The 12,017-nt window shown below is 59.2% G+C and overlaps 1 protein-coding gene across 1 annotated transcript; it reads right to left on the reverse strand.

Annotated features, from left to right (window-relative positions):
* Positions 1 to 528: 528 nt before the first annotated feature.
* Positions 529 to 12,017, reverse strand: KLHL21 (kelch like family member 21). The gene is made up of 4 exons (XM_017641825.3): positions 10,218 to 12,017; positions 7,705 to 8,110; positions 4,868 to 4,940; positions 529 to 3,771 (listed from the first exon to the last, which is right to left on the reverse strand). Exons 1-4 carry the CDS (start codon positions 11,236 to 11,238, stop codon positions 3,478 to 3,480), a joined length of 1,794 nt encoding a protein of 597 aa, XP_017497314.2. The 5' UTR covers positions 11,239 to 12,017; the 3' UTR covers positions 529 to 3,477.

The following is a 12,017-nucleotide window of genomic DNA, read 5'->3' on the forward strand; positions in this document are numbered from 1 at the left end:
TTGGCCAGGGTATTAGAAAGGCAAACTGGCCTCAAAGCTGCTCCCTTCCCAGCCCAGGCCCTGGCCTCTTCCTTGGGTGCTGACGGGCCCTGCAGATGTGGGGACAGTTTCACACCCTGGCCTCGTCTTGTATCCTTTAAGGGTCTGCCCAGCCAGGTCCAAGGTTCACCCACTAAGATGGGGATCTCTGCATTTAGGGCAGCACCTTGAAGTGGGTGGGGGAGTGAGGCAAGGGGCAGAGGCCCGGAGGTGGGGCCGGGGAGGCTGAAACCAGCTTCAGTGCTGGTGGAGTGAGTACTGGGCCCTGCAGTCCCTCCTTTTTGGGCGCAGTCCCCCTTTCACTACTTCACACCCCCTGACGACCCCAGATGAGGAAGGGCCTGCAAAGCTTTGCTCCCACATGGCTGGGCTGATCCCTGGGCTCTCCCAGCCTACCTCTCCTGGCCCTTTAAGCCTTCTCCGTTCCCTTCACCCCATGTCTGACCTCAGGCTTCAAGCACAGCAGGACAAAAGTGATGACACCAAATGTATAGCAAATATTTTTATTTCAGAAAGTATGTACTGAAAGCATCCTAAGATCTTACAGAGGATTCTGGACACACAAACCTACAGAACAAATAAATATGCAAACTGCCCCCCTTGTTGGACACATGAGGGTGTCCTTAGTACATGAGTCTCCCCGAAGCCATATAAATACAGAACACTATAGTAGCTCAGCATTAAATACTAGTCACCAGCCTTTCATAACTTTTGTCCCGTGGACTGATACTTGTGTATATCTGGCCCACAGACCACCCCACCCCCAGCTGGCCCTGCCTATGTCCCCAAGTCAGTGTACAGACATCCCTAAGTGGTGGGGGCCTCACAGCCTTGAACCTGTGCCCAGGGGAGCAGGAAGGGCAGGGAAGGGAGCCGGGCATTTCAGAAGGGTCATCCCTGATGCATGATCCCTGCGATGTGGCTGCTGCCTTCCTTTCCTGTCCTTGATCTTTTAAACCAAGGTTTAAAAGTTGGTGGGGGCCTGGGTAGCTCTAGAGGGCGAACACGGAGGCCACGAGCCCACCCCACAGCAGCCACCTCTTGTGCAGCCCCGGGGACCAGGAAGGCCAGGCTCGGCGCGGTACCCAGAGGAGGGGGGGCCGAAGACCCGAGCTGCCCAGCCCCCGGCATATGTGTACCTGCCATGGGGGCTCAAGGCAGTTTTTTAAGAAAAACAAGAAAGCATTTACAACTCCCCATCTCACCAAAAAAGCTTTACATGGTACCTGTCCCTGCAAGTCACTATATGGAAAATCCTTGACCCCGACAGAGTCCCAGGCCCCGACTGGAAGGAGGTGGGGAGAGCTCTGGTGACTGTGCACACATCTACCCTCCACTCCCCACCCACCTTCTTGGGCTGCTGGGGGGGCCCTCTGTGGAGACCGCCCCTAGGAAGGGCACCCGGCATCCTCGAGATCCAGGTCTACACCGTTCCTCTAGGAGGCCCCCCAGTGCCTGTCAGAGTCCATGCCCCACACCGACCTGGCAGGGAACACTCTGGCACTGAACCTGGTGCCCTGCCGTCCCTCTGCCACAACAGAGACAGGAGACAAGCCATCGGGCCTGGGCAGCCTGTGCCTGCAGGGGAATCGGTGAATGTGGCCCTGGGAGGGCAGCACGCAGGGCAAGACAGTGCAGGTGGTAGGGGTAGGGGAGTTCCAACTCATGGGGAGGGTCCCCAAGGAGGCAGGGCCCCACAGCAGCAGCCAGCCCCCAGAATCCCAGGTGCATGTCGACCCAAGGCCCATGGGGCCCAAAGCTGGCACTCAGGAGTGACCAGGGTAGCCCCAAGTCCTGGGGGACAGGAAGGGCTGGCTGGGAACTGTGGCCACTCCATCAGAGCAAGCCATCTCATCTGACAGCAATGACAGGGCACTAGGATGCCTCATGGGCTCTCAGGAGGGAAGGCAGGGCACCAACCTGACAGCCCTGCAGGACACGGGGCCCCATGCACCCCCACCCCTTGCCATCTGGCCAACGTGCAGGTTTTAAGGGCCACTTTCTAAGTTGAGGTGCTAAACTTTTTTCCCTCCTGGTGAGAACTCATCTCTGTTAGTTCACTGAGAAAAGGCAACTCCATGAACACCTGCTGTCAATTTCCCTAGTGAGGATGCAGAGACCCTCCTCTCTGGAAGCGAAGGAAGACAGTCAAGCAAAGGCTATTTCGGGGATCTTGAGGGAACAAAATCACCCAATCCACACAGATGATCACAGTCCCTCTACAGTTTCCTGGGAGCTCCTCTTGGCTACTGAGGAGATGAGGTATTTCCCCCACCCCTGTGGACAGCTTCAGTGGCACTCTAATGTTAATTTGTTAAAAATCTAACAAACCTGACCCTGTTTCTAGCTGCCCTGCCCACCATCCCCTGCCAACCTGTCTCTTTTTAAGGGTCAAAATGCATTTTAAAACCTGCAATCAACCACAGAGAGGCCGAAAACCCAAGTGCTGGGGCTTCCTTTAGAAGTGTCAGGATTTCAGTGGTGTTCAGGCTGGCGGAGTGTCTGCAGCTGTTTGCCAGCCCAGGGCATCCCAGTAAGGAGCTGCGAGCCCACACGTGCAGGTTTTCACCCTCTTCCGCATCAACCTGGGATAAAGGTCCTCAAGAGGTCTCCAAGTTAGGTGGGGACACATGGCTGGTGAGATGGGTAGACAGGGATCCTGTTTCTAGCTGCCCACCATCCCCTGCCAACCTGTCTCTTTTTAAGGGCCAAAATGCATTTGCCTCAGCCCAGGTCCGCAGGAGTCAGCAAGCACTCAGCAGGTCTGTGGAGCCTGGCAGAGGCCACACTCCAGTCCTGCCACTCTGGGCCTTGGGTCTGAGCTCATGTCAGGGACGCCCACCCCATGAAGAGTGTTTTGGTGTGAGACCCCAGCAGGGGCATGGAACTAGGCAGGCAGACCCCCTCCACCCAAGGCGCTGGCCCACTGCATGTGGAGCTTGGGCCCCTGCTGTAGCCATCACCTGATTCCTGAAGCTCCAGGACAGCGGGGCCCACCAGAAGTCCGGCCTAGGCCACCTCAGACCCTCCTGGGAGGACCCCTCCTCCTCCCCCGGCATCCTGGAAGTGGCTATTGCTCCTCTCCCACACAGGAGCAGGAATGCATAGGTGGTGGCAGCAGGTGGGTGTGCCCTGTGTTGGTGAGATGGGGCCTGCAGGTTGGGGTGACCTGGTGGGGCCAGAGACACGTGCCAGGAGGGAGGCAGCATATCCCGGATGGAAGAAGGAACATTCTCAGCTGGCTTTGGCCCCGGCAGCTGTGACTCAGACTCTCAAGCGCACAGACTCCCCAGGTGCCATACCCTAGGGCTCGCTCAGCAGCCCAGGAGCCTGGGCTCCACCTGGAGAGCCCAACCTGTCCTTGTGCACAGAGGGGGCTGTCGCCCCCTAGAGGTGTCGGGTTACCTGCACCGAGGCCCTGCCGGGGCCAAGCCGGGGCTAATGCAGCTCGTTGGGGTTCTGCAGCAGCCGGGGCCGGCCCCCGTCCACGTCACTGCTGCCACTGTTCAGCTCAAAGCTGCGCCCGCCTGAGAGCACCTGGGGCATGAACTGGCGGAAGATGCTGACGCTGCCGTGCCAGAAGGTGGGCTCGGGGAGCCGCCCCACCACACTCCAGGCCCGAGTCTCTGGGTCATATGCTTCTACCACGTCCGACAGTTCAAACGTATTATCATACCCCCCTGAGACATACAGCTTCCCTCCAAGGACGGCCAGGCTGCCCCCGACATGCACCTGTGGGCCAAGGGGGACAGATCAGCGAAGGCCAGTGGGCAGAGCCCCTGAGGTCCTCTCTGTGCAGAAGGTGCACGAGACCCTTGGGAAGGGCAGCCTCAGCACTTCTGGAAGTGGTGTTGGAAACCATCCTTGACCCTCTTCCCAGGACAGGCCCATGCCCTCTCTGCACCCGAGCTAGGAAAAAGGGGCTCCAGTCTAGGGGGTCATGTGTTCCACCAGGTCCCTCCAGTGGTCAGGGGGCTGCGGAGGCACCAAGTCTCCCTGTGAGTACCACTGCAGCGGACTATTCTCCCCATCTTACAGGTGAGAAAAATGAGTTTGGTATGGCAGAACTGGGACCTGACCCTAAGTCTGTTCTGAACACAAGCCTGGACCATCTTTCCCAGGTTTGCTGTAACAAGTACGTACGTTACACTTCCTAAGTGTGAAGATGCTAAACTTGGATGGTAAACTGTAAGATTTGCCCTGTAGAGGTACATGAGAATAGGTTTGGAAATTAAGAAGAAACATCGGGGGTGGGTGCAGATGAGTACCCGGGACTAAGGGGATAGATAGCCCATGTGGCCATGCTGCCGAGCCTTCCCGGTCCATCACCCTGTGGGGCTCAGTGCCTCTTTTCTCCATAAGCAGAGCAATAGGAGACCTCAATGAGGTGGTGGAAACCGTGTGGGTGTCCTATTCAGAGCACACAGCAGGTGCTCAATAAATGTATTCCAAGGTCACTCCCCAGAGGCCTCCTATCTGGTGTCATACCCTCTGTATGTTCCACTCTGCTCCAGCCACCCTGAGCTGCTCTGGCACCCCAGGGCCTTTGCACTTCCTGTCTCTCTGTGGAACACTCTTTCCTAGTATCTGCTCTGGCTCATAGCAGGTAGTCAGTGAATGCTGGTATGAACTGATGAACTCCCTAAGCTGTATATGACCCTGTCCCTGTGGCCCCCAAGTACAAAGCAACACCACTAGCTCTGTTAAGTAAGGTAACACCTGGAAAAGGCTCAATACAGGCCCCACCCACCAGGACTGTCTCCCAAACACTTATGACAACACTTAGTCCAGAAAACAAGACCAGCCTGTGCCTCCAACATTAATGTACCTGATTCATAGGCGGGATCTTGTCCCATTCGTTCTTGGTGGGGTTGTAGACGTCCACCTCGGCAGAGTCATCCCTGAGGAGGAATATAGGCAGAGAGGGTCAGAATGAGGAGGCGGCACACCCGAGTGGGGCAGGCCAGAAGAGGGTCCTCCAGGTCCCTCCCTTTTGGGAGACTGATGCCATCTGGCAGGCCACTGGCCAGGGGGACACTATTCCCAGCTGACTGGGGCCACTTTCAGGTCCCTACACCTATCTGGCCTTGGCTCTCAAGTCAGAAACCAGCCTTGCTCTCCAAGCCAACACCCGGCCCCTCCCCTTCCTGTGGCCACACAGGTTTTGCTTGCTTCACATTGGTCTTCCCACCAGTCTCTGCCCTATCTTTCTGACCTGGACTTGTGCCACCTCCACGGCTGACCAGGCCAGGCCTCTGCCCCACTACACACCCCCACGCACCCTGGGCCACTCCCCTCAGTGCCCCACCCCATCCCGTTCACTGCTGGGGGCCCAGCAGGACAAGCACGGTTGCATTAATGGAGATCCCAGCGTTCCCCCTTCCCTGTGGGGTCAGAATCGTCAGCCTTGTTTGATGTGCCCCTGATCCCTGCAATACAAGGCTCAAATGCAGTGTCTCTGAAGAGCAAAGACACTACCACCCAAACAGTAGTAGCAACAACTACGCTCACAGGTCAGGGGTCAGCAGAAGGGCCAGATGGTAAACACATCCGGCTTTGTGGTGCAGACAGTCTGTGGCAATTCTCCAGGGCCTCCCGCAGGGTGCAAACGCAGCCTTAGGTGTCCTTAAACTAGGGGGCTGGCTGCATTCCAGTAAGACCTTATTTCTAAGCACAGCAATCGGCAGTCTTCCTCTGCAGGGCAAAGCACCCCAGCCACTGGGCCACCTTAACTGGGGCTGTGGCAGGTGGAGGCAGAACAGCCCAGAACAGCAGCAGCCGATGAGGTGGCTCAAGAGGCACCGAAGTGCATAGTGCGGCTCTGGGACAAACACTCAAGGGCATCAGACCCAGCCTCTGGCCCTTGCCCACCACTCACCTGGAGACGGGTGGAGTGGGGGGGTGCCCGGAGCCCCCATGACTGAGAACCCATGCAAAGGCTAGCAGTGTGTATGGGGGCATACAAAAGGCTTTGGTGTGAGGGTTGAGCGGCTGACTAATGGGGCTCAGACCAGTAAGAAAGCAGAGGGCTGTGGGCACACCGTGCTCTAGGCCACAGGGCAGGAGGACATTTTCAAAGGCACTCAACCTGGAGCTCCTGTGGAGGGGCCAGAAACAAGGTCCTGGCGCTCCATTCAGTTTATTTATAGCTGTCTCCACCCCTCTTTGAAGATACTCCTGTGGCCTGGGAGAGGGCGAGCTGGGCGGGGGTCAGATATTTTATAACAGGACCAGGAGCTGGCTGGGGCTCCAGGGCAGAGCAGAGCAGACCGCAGGTAGCTGGCATTTGGCAACGCTCGTCTCCTGGCCACCTGCCGCAGCAGCACCTTAGTTCTGAACATGCTCACCCTGAAGGCTGGGCAAAGAGCCTCCAGTCAGGGAGGGGCGGGCTAGGCAGGCAGCTAGGTCCTGCGAGATGAGGTGAGGGGTGACGGGGGGTTGGGGGGCAACGGCACACATCCCCTGAGGCTCCCAACTCAGAGGCAGGCTGTTCAGAGGGGTAGGGTAAGCCTCCCAAGCCCCTAGTCTGTGAGGGGACAGAGGGGACGGCTGTTTACATCTTACCCTCCCTTGCTGGTCCCATGCCTTCAGGCAGGCTGTAGGCCAGGTTTAGGGGCTGTCAGCACACAACCTACAAGTGGCTAGGCACACACACATGCACACACACAAGCTGTGAGCACGGGCAGGCACTCCTAGCTCCCCAGGTGCTCACGGACCCTCCAGGAGGGGCCATTTGGCTGTAATGCATCAAGACTTGAAGAGGCCCAGTGACCCACCAGCTGTCAAGGCCACAGCCTGGCCCAGGGAGGCCATGATGTAGTGATGCCACACGGGCACCTTGTCAGATGACCTTGGTTCCAACCCTGTGACCCTAAGCCCCCACCCCTCTGGGCCTCTGTTTTGCCATCTGTGAATGGGGATGACCTGGCCATCTCATCAGTCGCAGAGATCAACCGAAAATGCTCCTGAAGCTGACGACAGCGTGCACGGTGCGTGCAGGGCCCCACTTGTGCTAACCACTGCCACGGCTCCCACAGGGGGCTGCCGGCCTGCTCAGTACCAGGTCCCTCCCTGATTCACAGGGGCTGTGGACCATGGAGAACAACCTTCTTTCAACAGGACTCGTGAGTCCTCCCTGAACCAGAACAGGCGGGAGGTGCCACTTTAGTCAGGGGCCAGAGCTGATCCCTCTACCTGCTGGCAGCCCCCCACCCAAGTGTGCACACTCTGTGAGGTGGGCAAACGGTCTCTCTGCCAAGGCGACTCCTCCCCAAAGGCTCAAGCATCCAAAGAGCTCTTCTCTGATCTTTTACAGATAAAAAGTCTCTCTTAGGTGGGACAAGTTCCTTTTCCATAAATGCCATGTGAGAACCAGGCTTTTGGTGGGATCCTCCAGGTGAAGCCTGGCCAGAAGGACGTATTCTATTTAGATTTTGCGAATCTCAAAAAGCTCTCTGAAAGGACCTAACTTCATCGCAGCTGGAACTCCTTAAGAAAACCTAGAAGCCCACAAAAGCTACTCTAAGGAACAGGGCAATGGAACAAAGGGTCAGATCCCTGCTTGGCCTCAGTTTCCTCATTTGTGAAACGGGAGAACAGTGATGATGAGCTTAGCAGGGTACTGCTAAAATGATGACCTGGTGGCCTTGGCCCCTGGGGACTCACCTGATGAAGTACATGAGTCCATTCAGAGTCACCGTCTTGGGGGCAAAAGACCAGGGTGGGAGCTGGCCACAGTCCACCAGCGACCACAGGCCCGCGTCCGGGTGGTATGACTGCATCACCATGGCCTCCTTGCCGGCCAGGGAGCCGATGGCATAGAGTCGGCCACGGCAGGCAGTGGTAGAGCAATTGTCCATGGGGTAGGTCATGGGCTGCAAGGCCTCCCAGGAGTCAGTGGTGTGGTCATAGCGCTCCGTGCTGTCCGCAGCCACCACGTACAGCAGCCCGTCCAGCACAGAGGAGCTGTGGTACTCGCGGGCCTTCAGCATGGGTGCTGCCTCTGTCCACTCGTTCACACTGGAGTTGTACCTCCACACGCAGTCGTAAAGCCTTGAGCCGTCTGATCCACCTGCCGGGACGCACGATAGACAGGTCAGCCCACGTGGACGCAGGGTGAGTCACACACCTGTGCCTCCCTGAACTCTGGAGCGGGTGTCTCCCGGGTGAGGGATCGAGCCTCACTGGGCGTCTGTGCGAACATGGCCTCTTCCCAAAGCCAGGGCTAAGGCGACAGATGCTGACCACCGCCCAGGACGGCTGAGCTTCAGGCCACAGGAACACTGCCAAAACCGTGTGGGCCAAGCAGAGGCCCTGGGCTGCAATTCTAAGTAAACAGAGCCTGGGTCTGGCCTGCCCCCGACCCCACTTAGTCAAACACCTCAACTGGATCTGGGCCTCGACTCAGCCAATTCTCCTGGGAGCCACAAAGCATGTGTGTACATGTGTGGGGGCGGTGCACACAGACACTAACAAATTCTTGACCTCTTGGGCATCCCCTAATCGGGGCTGTGCCAGGATGAGATGAGAGGAATCTACTCCACACTGCAAGAGCCCCAACAACAGTACCATGGCGAGAGAACTGCTCTCCTCGGGTTCTAGTTCCTGATTTAGGCGCAGTGTACCAACATGGTATGGTCATTAAAAAAACTTGCCAAGCTGTCCAAGTAGGATGTGTGCTTTTCTGTTTCAAAAAAAATCCCCCCAAAACAAAAAAAAAATAAAGCTAAAAAACCTCCAGTGCTGCTGGCTGTAATCATAAATTAAACCAGGACTACCCCAGATGTTAGAATTTCCACGGCACAAAGGGCCCCCAAGGACCTCAGGGCCCCCTAGCCCCAATGCTGGCGCCACAAGACAGAGTCCTTGTTGAAGTCCCCTCTGCCTGTCTTCCTCCTGAAGGAGAATTGTGTCAAAGGCAGCTGAAGCCGGCTTCTTATCGCATCCCTCCCCCCAAGAAATTCCCTACAGGCAGCTGCATGGAAGCACCCAGCCACCTGTCTAAACCCAAAGGATTAGCTGCTCAGCTGAGACATTTATGGGAGGGCAGACTAAGCTGGGGCGAGTTTGACTAGTTCTGGGAGGGAGTTTCAATGGCCAGACTTCAGGCTGTGTGCGGAGGGAGGGGGACATGGATCCCAAACACAATCTCAGATTGGAAAGGAGCCGATTCTGGCAGATTCCAGCAAAGGCTGGACCTAGAGCAGCAGGCCAAGGAAACTATGGCTGCAGAGCCAAGCATGTCATTAGGCTGAGATGTATCCCACTTGTTGGCTCAGTGTCCCACGGGAACACAGGGGCACATCTCAGAGCCGCCTTTCCCCTGAATGTGCCCCTGGGTCTGCCCCAGCCAGGGGCCTCACCGCCTCTTAACAGCCCTGGGCAGGGGCCCTAACGCGCAGTCAGTTGGGTCTTTCCTTATATAGCCGTCTCAGAGACCGCCCCTCCTCACTCCACGGAGGAGGTAGCCTCCTGTTTGAACCAGATTTATCTTTTAATAAAAAATTCAGAAGCCCAGGACTGGGGCGGGTTAGGACCCGCCCAGCATGACTCGGCAGTGTTTTGGAGTTTGGGCCAAGTAACTGGAAGAAAACCTCTAAGCATGTGACTATGTTTACAGTCCGTGCACAGGGAGCAGCCTAAACACCATGTGACGCACAGCCTAGGTGCGAGCCCAAGGGAACTTGTCATGGGTGACAAAATGCATGTCAGGAGGCCCGTGTGGCTCAGCTGTGAAGGGGAAATCCCCAGGAGAATGGATGTGTCACAGGGCAGTCAGCCCTTGGGCCTGTCCCTGGATTCCTTAGGGAGCAAAAGAAAGCACCCATTGTGCTGGGTGAATGGCCCCGTATCTTCCAACCAAATGTTGGGGCCCATCCCAGGCAAGGAGTGGGCTCACTAAGGCAGGCCACGCCCAGCGAGGAACTGAGCGATGCACAAGCAGCTACTTGTCCCCACTCACACAGGGGTTGTTCTTACAGTTAGAAATTAAGCCCAGCGCCGCACCTACCCGCCAGCTTGGGGGATGAGAAGTGGCTGCTTGCACTCAGTGCAGTCCCGGGATTCTAGGTTCTCTACGTTTCTCCAGGTGCGAGACGTGCCACCCACCCCCGGGTCGCTGGAGGCCAACCCAAACCAGAGAACCCAGGGTCCTCCCGACCAGCCCCCGACCCGCTCACCCGTCACGTAGATGTCGTTGCCCAGCGCCACGATGCTGTAGCCCCCGCCCAGGTGGTCGGGGAATTCGGCCAGGTAGCGCCACTGGCCCGTCTGCGGGTTGTAGCAGTCGACCGTGACTAGCTCGTCGCAGTCCTGGTCGCAGCCGCCCACCAGCACTAGGATCTCGGCCAGGCCGGTGGAGGGGCGCGGGCGCATGCGAGGGCAGGGCCCGCGGTCGTGGCGGTCGTAGCGCGCCGCCTGGAAGTCGCGCGCCTCGCGCAGCAGGCGCAGGCAGGGCGGGCAGCGCGCCACCAGAGGCTCGGCCTCGACGTGCGCCAGCAGGTAGAAGCGACGTACGAAGGGCAGGCGCACGGCCTCGAGCAGCTGCGGCCAGTGCGCGGCGCGGCGCGTCGGGTCGGCGCGCACCCAGCGCAGCGCCAGCTGGTAGGCGGCCTCTTCCTTGGGCACGCACAGCCCGTCGTCGCGCAAGTAGCGCAGCAAGCGCGCCAGCGGCAGCCGCTCCAGCTGCTCGGCGCCCAGCTCGCCCACGTGGCGCAGGATGAAGCGCTGCGCCGCGCTCGCCAGGCCCGCGCAGCTGAAGGCCTCGGCGAAGTCCTGCATGTCCAGGCAGTTGGCTAGGTCGAGCTGCTGCTGCAGGAAGGCGCCGCACGCCTCCTTCACGGCCGGGAACTGCAGCAGGTCAGCGGCGCGCAGCAGCGGCTCGGCGTTGTCGCCGCTCACCGCCACGCGGCCCGTGTAGCTGAAGTCGAGCAGCAGCTGCAGCATGTCGGGCGGCACGCCGTGCAGGCGCACCCGCTCGGCGCGGCTCTCGCGCAGTTGGCCGGCGAACATGGCGCGGAAGTAGGGGCTGGCGGCCGCTAGCACGGCGCGGTGCGCCGGGAAGTCGCGCCCGCCCGCCGCCTCCAGGGTCACGTCCAGGAACTTGCGCTCGGCGCGCAGCTGGCTCAGGCCGCGAAGCAGGCTCAGCGCGTGCGCGGGATCCGAGAAGGGCAGCACGGTTAGGGGTGCCGGCCGCTCCATGGCGCCTTCGCTGCGGGAGCGGGAGTCGGGACGCCGCGGCCGGGGCCAGCGGGGGAGACGCGGCGCGCCAGGCGCCGCCGCTTTAAGTACGGCCAGGCGCCGCGGCCTCGGGGCCGGCAGGGCGGGGCGGAACGCGCCGGCGCCGCCCACTTAACCCCTCCGCTCCCGCGCCGCAGCCCCGCGCTCCGGCTGAGTCAGTGCGCCCGCCCGCCCCCTCGCGCCCTCCCGGAGCTGCTCGAAGCCTCCCGCCGACGCCGGAGCCGGGCGCCCGGGGTGGTAAGTGTGCTCCCCGAGGGCGGCCCTGCCCACGGCCCAGCCGGGCGGGCAGCCGAACGAAACTCGGAGTGGGGCGGCCAGCTGGGCGCCCGAAAGCGGAGCCACCCTTTACGCGCCAGACTTACCAACTGCGTCCGCTCCGAACCCCAGGGCCACTCGGCACAATGTTTTTTTTTTTTTTCCTTTTTGAATTCCACTAGTTCAAAGGGCTGCTACGTAACCCTATCAAGGGACAGCTCTCAAACGACGGGATAGTTACAACTGAGGACCCAAGTGAGCAAGTACAGGGCTCGCGGGTGACGTTTTTTCTTGGCTCATTTGTAAGGGCCTCGGGGCCAGACGCCAGGAATCTGCTCCGCTGTGTTCCTGCGAGTTTCAAACTTGACTGGCTCGGTCTTTAACTTTCGTCAGCACACGAGGCACAGTTTTGGTTTCCGATTCACAGGGACTCAGGATCCAGAGCTGCCCTCGGAAGACGCAGGCCTGCTCTGGGTTGGGCCACC

Source organism: Manis javanica, chromosome 4 (assembly GCF_040802235.1).
Source record: "Manis javanica isolate MJ-LG chromosome 4, MJ_LKY, whole genome shotgun sequence".
Classification (NCBI taxonomy): domain Eukaryota; kingdom Metazoa; phylum Chordata; class Mammalia; order Pholidota; family Manidae; genus Manis; species Manis javanica.

Bases quoted from the DNA above. Each gene is read 5' to 3' on its own strand.
- KLHL21 (XM_017641825.3), bottom strand. From the start codon at position 11,238: ATGGAGCGGCCGGCACCCCTAACCGTGCTGCCCTTCTCGGATCCCGCG. The intron at 8,111-10,217 runs GTGAGCGGGTCG...GCGTCCCGGCAG, and splicing joins CAACGACATCTACGTGACGG to GTGGATCAGACGGCTCAAGG. The intron at 3,772-4,867 runs GTACATTAATGT...CTTGGCCCACAG, and splicing joins AGATCCCGCCTATGAATCAG to GTGCATGTCGGGGGCAGCCT.